The sequence below is a fragment of the Rosa rugosa genome, chromosome 2 (assembly GCF_958449725.1).
Source record: "Rosa rugosa chromosome 2, drRosRugo1.1, whole genome shotgun sequence".
NCBI classification, from domain to species: Eukaryota; Viridiplantae; Streptophyta; class Magnoliopsida; order Rosales; family Rosaceae; genus Rosa; species Rosa rugosa.
This window is the reverse complement of record NC_084821.1, coordinates 6,131,036-6,141,810: the sequence shown is the minus strand read 5'-3', so window position 1 is coordinate 6,141,810 and position 10,775 is coordinate 6,131,036. Positions and strand designations below refer to the sequence as shown.

Genomic DNA, 10,775 nt, shown 5'->3' with positions numbered 1-10,775 from the left:
TCGGTCGAAAGGGAAAAAGAGCACAACACACTCTTCACGTTTTGAGACCATGTATGTAGACATCTCCCCCTCTGATTGATCTTTGAGGAGAGTCTGTTATTGCTGATTTTATGCTTGATGTTGTCGCTTTTGATGCAGCCTTGCTTCATTTGTTTCAAAATAAGCAGCATTATCTTAAATGCTTGTAGGCTCATCTGTGGTAGACTTCAAACCACAACTGTTCGAACATGCGTAACTATGGATCCAGTCCATATACATTCACGAACTACTTCGTGAAGAGCAATAATCTCTGCATTGTTCGAAGATATAGCGACTAAGGTCTATTCTGTAGACCTTCAAGATATTGCGGTCTTACCCATGGTGAACACTTTACCAGTCTGGGAAGACATTTGTATGGGTCAACAGATACCAAATATCAGCAAAACCTTCCAAAAACACTTATGTCATTTTGGGGTAGGGATAGAAAACGCAGGCCAGCGTTTGGCGGCGTTTCTGGTGTGTGATGGGTCTGATTCCATCATTTCTTTGTAGGGATAGAATAAGCCCATATCGATCGTACATCTCAAGTTATCGAAAGATATCTTTTTACACCAATCTAATGGCGTTGCGTTGGCGCAGAGCTATACCTTTAGCTAACAAGTTTATGGCAAAGTGAGATGTCCAGTCTTGTGCATTGAGCTAAGTACAATAATGCGCTTTATTGTACTTGAGTAAGGCACTTCAGCCTCTCTAGCACATCTTCGTCCGATCATCCATTCAAACGAAGAGGATCCTTTTCAGGATCAAGACTACGAATGATCATGGGGTGCTTGAAGGCTTGACTTTGTCAAAATGCCTAAGCATCTATCAACACGGTGCTCAAGTTCAAAAACTGAGGCTTAATCGTGTTTCCCCAAAAATCCTTCATCTCCAACTCGGATTTCAAGTGTTCAACGGTTTCCCTTAACTCTTTAAGGGCTTCTAATGAAGATCATGTCTAACATGAAAACCGTGATAGAATCCGAAACTTGTTATGGAAACGCACGGGCATATCCCTTCCCAATCAAGTAGTCACTTTAGTGAGCGTTTCAATTCTATTGCAAACGCGCTCCGTGGTCTAGAGCCACTTGATTTGGGTAAATAAAGTTTCACTATGAACTTTCTTGTATATTTCGTATTTAGATCCCCATAGAGATACGTAATGACCATATTTATAAGCTGCATGTTCAGTTATTTGGAAACTACCAAACTGACAGGGTAGTGGATGTAATGTCATCCATTACGTGAGAATATGTCTCATCGTAGTCAATTCCAGGGCGTTTTGTGAGAAGCCTTGCGCCATAAGGCGAGATTGCCATCTCGTTTTCTCAACACGCTTTCTAACGAAGACCCATTAATCAATAGGTTTTATGTAAGGAGGTGTTGGCATCACTGGCTCAAAGACCTTCCTCTTCGTTTAATCTGGATCGCATCTTTCCATTTAGGCTAAATTTCTCTACGTTGGTATTCATGCTTCAACGGAGCGTGGTTCGATATCATCGGTCTCAACAAACTCATGCGCAACAGAATGCGCAACTACATCATCAATTATGATGGAGTTTCTATTCCATGTCTCATGTACACTAGTGTAATTTTCATAGAGCTCTATATTCTCAGGAATAGGTTCTGACGTTGAGGCGTCCCCCAACGATAACCATAATCCAGAAGATACTCATGAGACGGATGTTGAGTGTCGATGATCTAAGGATGCCAAAATATCCTTCGAATCCACGGGCTTCCCACGCATCCTAGCTGGGGCCATGGCCTGTAACACCAGAGTGCCACTTTCTATGGCGTTGGCGCCTTGCCTACCTCTGTGTAGGGTGGCGCTACGTCCTTTTGTAGGGACGTCCTTCCTTGCAAGCATTTTTGCAGCAAATGTGTGTGATCTCGTCACTTTAATAGGGATCGAGATGAGACATAGTGGAGACAGACCACGACAATTCCTGTCGTTCCTGCTGAACATTCGTGTTCTTATCTCCCCCTAACGACGGGAAGACTGTCTCATCAAAGTGACATCCGTAAATCAAACGGGAAAGAGATCGCCTTTCAAGGGCATTAAGTGGCGGACGATTGTTGGAGTCTCAATTCCAACTAAGTTGCTGACTTGTTTTTAAGGACCTACCATAGGCGCTGTGGCGGCGCAATTGGCACATAAATGGCTCACATTGGCACATAAATGACTCACTCGAATGTGCGTAAGTACAAAATATTTGTACCCAGTCACTAGCTGTAACGCAGGGATACATTGAGTGGGGGTAGGTCATAGAGGAATTAGCATAGTTGTATGCGATATTGCATCACCCCAAGCGGATATAAAGAGATTGGTGCGCATCGCCAATGTCTGAACTACCATCGTAGTTATTTCCACGAGACCATTTAGGTGTGTATATGGGAATGTGATGTCCAACATCACTCCCTTTGCAATAACCATCGAAAATCTTCGATGTATACTCACTAGCATAGTCAAAATCCAAATGACTAAATAGGATGATCCGGGGAGTGAGCCCGTTGTCATATTATATGTGCTATGAGTATAGCATAAGCAGCTTTTATAGATGGACAATGGCACAACACGTGATTAGTGTGTTTGCGTGTCAACCAACATCATGAGATATTTAAATGTCCGCAAGTTGGTTGAATAGGTCCACAAATATCACCTTGAATTCTTTGCAAGAATGGCATATTTTCTTTAGTGTCCTTTGCATAGGATGGTCTCAATCCTATTTTTGCTAAAATAGCAAGCTTTGCAAAACGAATGATATCTTTTAGAAGTAACTCTTTGGACCAATCTTTGGTTCGTACTTCTTTTCGTTGTGAAGAATGGATGTCCGTGTGAAGTCTTTAATATACGGAGCATCATATCACAACCTGGATATCTCAAACGTTCTTGCCAAAGCCTATATGTGTCGGAATCCCATAAGTCATCTCTTATGACATGGTTTGATTCAATGACTTGAATAGTGGTTGCATGCAACCCACTAGAGCGACACATAAGTTTCTCTAATACTCGTTTTATGTTCGTAGTCATTAGAGGTGATGCAAAGGAACTCTTGTCCATTCTCACAATGTGTTTTCACATGAAAACTATTGGCTCTTTATATAAAGTTCGGAATTTAACACATGTCCATGACATTGAATAATAATGCGACACTTTATTAATAAGGAAAATAGCCAATGATTACATCAAAGTTTTCCAAAGTCTATTCCATAATAAAATCAAACTTTAGACAAATTGTAGTTACTTAATCCGTTTGGTAACTCCAATGAAATATGACCAGGAAAGTAGAGAGATGTTGGTGGAGCGAGGCTCGCTTAAGTACCCCGATCTCAATTACTTTCCTAGACATCATACTACATTGGATGCGCCACATGAGAAAAAGTTTTAATACAATTGTCATTTGACTAAGGCACATTTGCCATTCTTGGAAAATAGAAAGGACTATTCTAATCAAAGTCTGCGGCATCCTCGTGCTCTTTATCTGCAGCTTTGAAGTCCTCAGTGGTGAGAGTGATATCTTCACCATCTTCATCTTCAGCAAGATTGATATCTTCATCTTCAGCAAGATTGATATCTTCATCTTCAGCAAGATTTATATCTTCATCTTCAGCAAGATTGGTTTCTTGCTCTCTCAATTGCCTATACTCCTTGTAGCTTGCAGCTAGTTGGGTACTTGAATGGCATTTCTTGAACCAATGCTCAATTGATCCACATCGTTGTGGATATTGCCAAAGCGCTCTTCTAGCGCTACCCATAGGTCTCTTGCATCCTTGATCGACATGTACTCTAATCTGAGAGATTTATCCATGTGGCGTCGCATCAAGATGATTGCTTGAGCATGCTTTGTGGGTGTTCGTTGGAACACTAGGCCCTGGTCAGGTGCCTGGATTATGGGCAATATCCCACTCGCAGTGAGATGGTTCTCAACGTCGGTTACCCAGCCATGGTATTCCGAGCCTGTTGAGTCAAGCATTGGAAAGTCGAGTCTAGGTTCATTCGACATCCTGAAAAATAAGAAGGGAAGATATATTAGTTTCGGAGTTTAAACTTCCACGAAAACTAAAATAATAAGATTTCCGAGCTATGCTACCAAGAAATCAATTTCCAAGAATATTTGGATTTAGACCAAGCAATGATGTTTGCGGACGCTCTTAGTCCGAATATTATGAACACTCTTAGTTCATTGATTTACGAGCACTCTTAGTTCGTTTAGCGTGAATCCCCACGATTCCGCTTTAAGTCCATAAATTGATGTTTTGTGGACGCTCTTAGTCCGATTATTATGAACACTCTTAGTTCATTGATTACGAACGCTCTTAGTTCGTTTAGCGTGAATCTCCACGATTCCGCTTTTAGTCCATAAATTGATGTTTTGTGGACGCTCTTAGTCCGTTTATTATGAACACTCTTAGTTCATAGATTACGAACGCTCTTAGTTCGTTTAGCGTGAATTTCTATAATTCCGCTTTTTGATTACAAGTCCCTGAAAATAAGAGAAAGGAATAAAAACTCAAAAATGGGAACTTTAATCTTTAAAACTTACTTGTTGAAATTCAGAGCAAATTCGCTTCTGAATAGATCCCACTTCAAATGGTGTACATATCTCAAGACGGCTCCAACTTGGCTGAAATTTGGAGATCAGATATAAGAGACAGAGATTAACAACTTTGATGAAGAAAGGATTTTGATTAGATGTCCCGAAAAGGACGTTTCTCGGCGTGCAAGTAGGTTGATCTGCACAGGAACGAGCATGCTGAACAGCTCCCACTTTGAATAGTGTACATGTCTCAAAACTACTTCAACAGGGCTGAAATTTGTATGTCAGATAGAAGAGACAGAGATGAACAACTTTAATGAAGAAAGTATTTTTATCAGAGGTCCTGAAAAGGACGTTTCTTGGCGTGCAAGTAGATTGATCTGCACAGGAACGAGTATGCTGAACAGCTCCCACTTTGAATAGTGTACATGTCTCAAAACTACTTCAACAGGGCTGAAATTTGGAGGTCAGATAGAAGAGACATAGATGAACAACTTTGATGAAGAAAGTATTTTGATCAGAGGTCCTGAATAAGATGTTTCGGGGCGTGCAAGCAGGCTGTCGGCAGTGTCTCGGCAGCTGCTGCGCAGCTGTTCGGCAGGCCTTCAGCAGCGGTTCAAAAACTTCCGGCGGCCGGTTCAGGTGGTTTCCGGCCGGTTCCGTCGATTCTGAGGCCGGTTCTGGGCTTCTTGGATCAATGGCTTTGATATGAGCTAGGGTTTGGAGGCTTTTTGTAGGTTTGGAAAAATGACTTCGATTGCTTGATGAACTTCCTCTACTCTTGTCAATTTCGATTCTAAATCTAGAGCAACTTCGTGCTGATAACGTGTTTAAGGAAAAACGTAAATTAACAGAGAGATAGAGAGAGTAATGTTTCTGAGTGAATGAGGATTCATGTGTATTATTCATCTCCCAAATGAGTGTATTTATAGGAGTACATTTGTAGTGTGAAAGCTCAAAGATAAACTCAAGCTTGATATCAACTTGATTTACAGCTGCAGCTCCACATGGTGGCTGTGATGATGATAATTGCCATGCTTGTTGCCCTTTGGCATAAAGCTTGACACACAAGTCTCTATACCTACATTATACACTCAAGTACCTATTGTATACATGATATAGACATTTATACTATGACTCATATATACAACATGATGAGTCATATATACTACAACAGTTTTGATATTATGAGGTAAAATTTCACTAGAATTTTGAGTGTTTTGACTCCCATGACTTAGACCCAACACGAAAATTAATTGAACTAACTAACTTCACTCTCCGTAATCTGGTTACAGTGCAATAGATATATTTTGATGAGTATTTTCCTTTGTGTGGATTTCTCTAAAAGACCAAAAGCTTTAAAGTTGTAAAGATATAAATAACAATACAATCAGATCCCATATTATAATCAGAGTTTTCTAATTACTGAATAGAATCAAGAAAACTTACTGGCAAAGAGCTGGATGTGGTGGCCGGCCGCAAACTGCTCTAATGTGATCACAACCCAGAATCAAATCAAGGAATGTAGCGATTGGTTTTAGGTTTATGAATGATGGGCGGAAATGAAATGGAGGAGCTTTTGGATTATAGGAGAAAATGAGAAATGGCTTTAGGGTTTGCCTTGGAGCTTGTCATAAAAAGTTTCGGCTTTCTATTTGGACGGCTTTTACGAAGTGAGTATTTCGTCAACAACAATAGGGAGCATGCAGCTAGAAGAGAATGAACGGAGAAGTAAATAATAGGTTTGAAAGTCATCGTCGTTGTCAACACCAGTCAAATCATCGAATCCATCACCATTATCTTCTTCAGAGAGGTCGATGAAGACGGGGTACATCTTCTTCGTCAACGACATTGGCAAGACCTATGAACCTAATCAAAAAAGAAGATTTAGACTAGAATATATGAACTCGAGAGGTAACAACAAGACAAGAATCTTCGTGGCAAAAGAACACAACAGGAAATTATTTTAGGGTTTCTTCAGCCAAGATGAAATGAACAACTGAACTACTGCTTTTTTGGTCATGTATTTTGATTCTCTTCAATTCCTATTCTCCTACCTTTCGTTCTTCCTCTATATTAAGATTTAAATATATGAATATCACTAGTCGTTTCTGGTAACATTATGAATGTGAGTCATTCATTCCTTATTGACAGTGTGGGAAACAAAGCATATCTGGCCATGAAGTAGAAAAATACAATGGTAAAATCAAAATTTATCTGGTGGCACTAACATTTACTGAACTTTGGTAAGCAGTTCATGAATCGACCAGCAAGAATGAATAATTATTGTTGTTAAGAAGTTCAGACTGTTTAGTTCCAAAAGGTCAAAGACGTTTAGGGTAGAGAGACCTGGAATCACATATGATAAGCAAGGAGTTTCATACAAATAAACAGTACTAATAAACTAATAATGCTTCATAATTCCAGCTACTCAATTTGAAATAGACACACAGAGAACACAGAAAAACAATTAAGCATCAAAGATGGAGAATCCAAATTATATAGTTAAAGCTAAAAACAAGCCATGTTAAATGCACACAACAGCAATCCCTCCCCCACTTCGGTTCTGCTTCTTAGTTTTTCAGGCCATAAGAGTCCTCAGGCCATATGCTTCATAATCATTCAGGTACCGAAACTAAAGTTTCATCATATACAGTCGCGTCAAATATCGTACACCCAGGCACCTCCTCAAGTCTATAGTGGGCGCTGCAGACTGGACTCTCTCCTTGATGGCATTCAATCCAGACCAACTCCTTCTTGTCAGGCAGTTTGATCATAACAATACCGCCTTCTGTAACGTAACTAGGATCCCAGCTAGTGAACTCAGCTGGTGAATCAAGTCGACCAAATTGAATGAGTTTAACCCAAGATTCAGGCACACCATACTCTCTCATCACCCAAAATTCACTATTCGCATAAAGATCCCGAGACCATACACAAAGGCATCCTCCTAAAAGAATCTGAATTCTTACATGTCTCAGATTCAGATACATGCCACCTTCATTTTGGTTGAGAACAGGCAATGGCACTTGCCGGAACTCCTCCTCTGCTAAATTAAAAGCAACCATAGTTGGGTCAAACAAAGTTCGATCCATTTTACCATCTATGGGATAGTTGACCCAATGAATCGCTCCATTTGAAAGAGTCCCCTGTCCGTCAATCGAGCCGGTCAATGAAGAGGGAGCTTTAATAACTTTCCAAACGTTGGCTCTGAGTGAGAAGACATGAACATCCACAAAATCACCAAGGGCAGGTTTTATGAAAACAAGCTTGTAGTCGTCAGAGGCTGAAACTTGACCAAAACCATGATATAAAAAGCTACGGTTCTTTTTCTTCTCTGTTGATTTTTTCATGTCACGCCCAAAACTTGGACTAGGTATTTTGCGGAAAAATCCAGTTGATGGATTCCAGATAGACAAGTTCTTAAAAGAACTTTTATAGGATTCGCCTAGAAGTACCAAACCATTGCACGAGGCCAGTACTCGTTGGCTCTTCTCCACCGATGGGAAGGTGAGATTATTGACTGAAGAATAACCTTGGAAGGATTGAAATTGAGAGGGCAACCAGGGCATGTTATCTTCAAAACTATCGGGAATTTGACCTTCTACGGTTTTAACTGTAGGGTAGGTGGAGATGAGGAGTTTTCGACGGAGGGTTCCCTTCTGTGATGCTAGTTGAAGGTGAGACTTGCCAAATTGAGGATCAGAAATGATAATAGAACGCCATCGTTTCGACACACAAGTGAACCGGATCAAGGACTTGACCGGCAACCGGCAAAGAATTTTCACTATAACATCTTCATGGAGATCAAAGCTCTCCTCTTGTGTCTTTGACATTGACATGATTCCCGGACGCAATTAAACAAAAAAGAAGAAGAAGAAACTGCTGCAACCAATGCAACCAAGAAAGTATCAAGACTTCTGCAAAAGCTATAAACTGTCAAAGATCACAACAAGAATCCAATCAAATGTTTTGAGATTATGAGCTAACGTTTTATAGAATTTTGAGACTTTTGACTCCCATGACTTAGACCCAAACACGACAAATAATTGAACTGATTAACTTCACTCTCTGTAATCTGCATGCAGTAGAGATATATTTTCATGAGTATTTTCATTTGCGTGGATTTCTTTAATCAGTGTTTTACGGATACATAATAATTGAATTTAATCAAGAAAACTGATAACATTACCGCCATGAATGTAAAAGCTTAGAGAAGAAGAAGAACTTACAGAGAGTGAGAGAGAGTTTCAGACAAAATCTGAAGGAGAATTTCAATTAATGGAACACACAAAACAATTATTACCACAATAGCACTATTTATAGTAGGTCGAAAAACAAAGAAGAAAACCCTAGCTATTACAGCCTGTAAATCCACATCAGCAGAGCTTGACAGCAAATCACCACTACATGCGCTACAGCTGGACAGCTTCTTATTCATGCTTGAGAACCTTGACCTTTCACGTTGACTTGTTTAACACCTCCCCTCAATCTCAGTGGGGGATAACACACTGAGAGTGACACAGTGCTGCTTGAATATAGGACTATGAAGACCCTTAGTGAAGACATCAGCAGTTTGATTTTCTGTAGGCACATACTGCAACAGGAGATCTTGCCTTTGAACTCTCTCTCGGACAAAATGAAAATCATTATCAAGATGTTTGATCCTGGAATGAAAGACAGGGTTTGAACATAATGCAAGAGCAGAGAGATTATCACATTTCAACAAAGGTGGTGCAGGAATCCGGATATGTAAATCACAAAGGATATGTCTCATCCATGAAATTTCAGCAGCAGTGTTGGCAAAAGCTCGATATTCAGCTTCAGTAGAGCTTCTAGAAACTGAACCTTGTTTCTTTGATTGCCAAGACACAGGGCAATTCCCAAGATACACAATGAATCCTGTAGTTGATCTTCTTTGATTGATATCACCAGCCCAATCAGCATCACAGAATGCATTGATATATGCAGCACTATTACCATAGTTGTAAAATAACCCTTTTGTCAAAGTACCTTGCAGATATCTTAGAATTCTCTTAACTGAAGCATAATGCACATCAGTAGGTGTTGACATAAACTGACACACTGTGTTTACAGCATAGGCAATATCTGGCCTAGTGAAAGTCAAGTATTGTAATGCACCAACAATGCTTCTGTAGAGAGTAGGGTTTGACAAAGGTGTACCTTCATTTTTGAGAAGCTGACTATGAGGCAAACAAGGGGTATTACAATCTCGGCAAGTATCCAATCCAGCTCTGGCAATAAGTTCCTTGGCACATTTTTCTTGTGACAAAAACAATCCAGTGTCTTTGTATTGAACATTTATTCCCAGCAAGTAAGATAAAGGACCAAGATCTTTCATATCAAAAACATCATTGAGCTCGGATATAACAGATGTAATACCATTTTTACATGATCCAGTAATCACTATATCATCAACATAGAGCAATAATGCCACAATCCCTTCATTTGTAACTTTAACAAATAAACTCGGGTCAGAATGAGAAAACTGAAACCCCAAGGCAGGAAGAAAACTAGTAAATTTTTCATTCCAGGCTCTAGGTGCCTGCTTCAAACCATAGAGAGATTTTTTAAGTAAACACACATGATTGGGATTAACAGTATCAACAAACCCATGAGGCTGATGCATATAAACTTCCTCTTTCAGATCACCATGCAGAAAGGCATTTTTCACATCAAGTTGTCTCAATTCCCAATTATACATAGTAGCAAGTGAAAAAATGATCCTTACTGTGCTATGTCTCACCACAGGACTGAAAGTTTCATCATAGTCCAGGCCTTTTTCTTGACTATATCCCTGAGCAACTAACCTTGCTTTAAACCTAGAAACACTTCCATCAGGATTTTTCTTAACCTTGTACACCCATTTACTTCCAACAACATTTTTACCTTTTGGAAAGGGAACCAACTCCCATGTGCCTTGCTTCTTCAATGCATCTATCTCTTCATTCATAGCAATATCCCATTCTGGTATTCCAACTACAGCTTTAAAGCTTTTTGGTTCTAGAGGATCATGAATATCAATGATAGCACTAAGGCCACTAAAGAAAGACAACTCATCAAGCAAATTGTGCTGCATTATATATACAGGAGTAGGCACAGAACTCGTCAAATGACTTTTTCTTAACTATGCCATTCTTAGCTCTAGTTAACATGGAGTGATTATTGTAAGCAATAGTAGGATCATCAATAAACTGT

At 39.7% G+C, this 10,775-nt stretch overlaps 1 protein-coding gene across 1 annotated transcript; it reads right to left on the bottom strand.

Moving 5' to 3' along the window:
* Nucleotides 1-7,174: 7,174 nt before the first annotated feature.
* On the bottom strand, nt 7,175-8,398 carry LOC133730230 (F-box/kelch-repeat protein At3g23880-like). The gene has a single exon (XM_062157857.1). It carries the CDS (start codon nt 8,396-8,398, stop codon nt 7,175-7,177), a length of 1,224 nt encoding a protein of 407 aa, XP_062013841.1.
* Nucleotides 8,399-10,775: the final 2,377 nt, after the last annotated feature.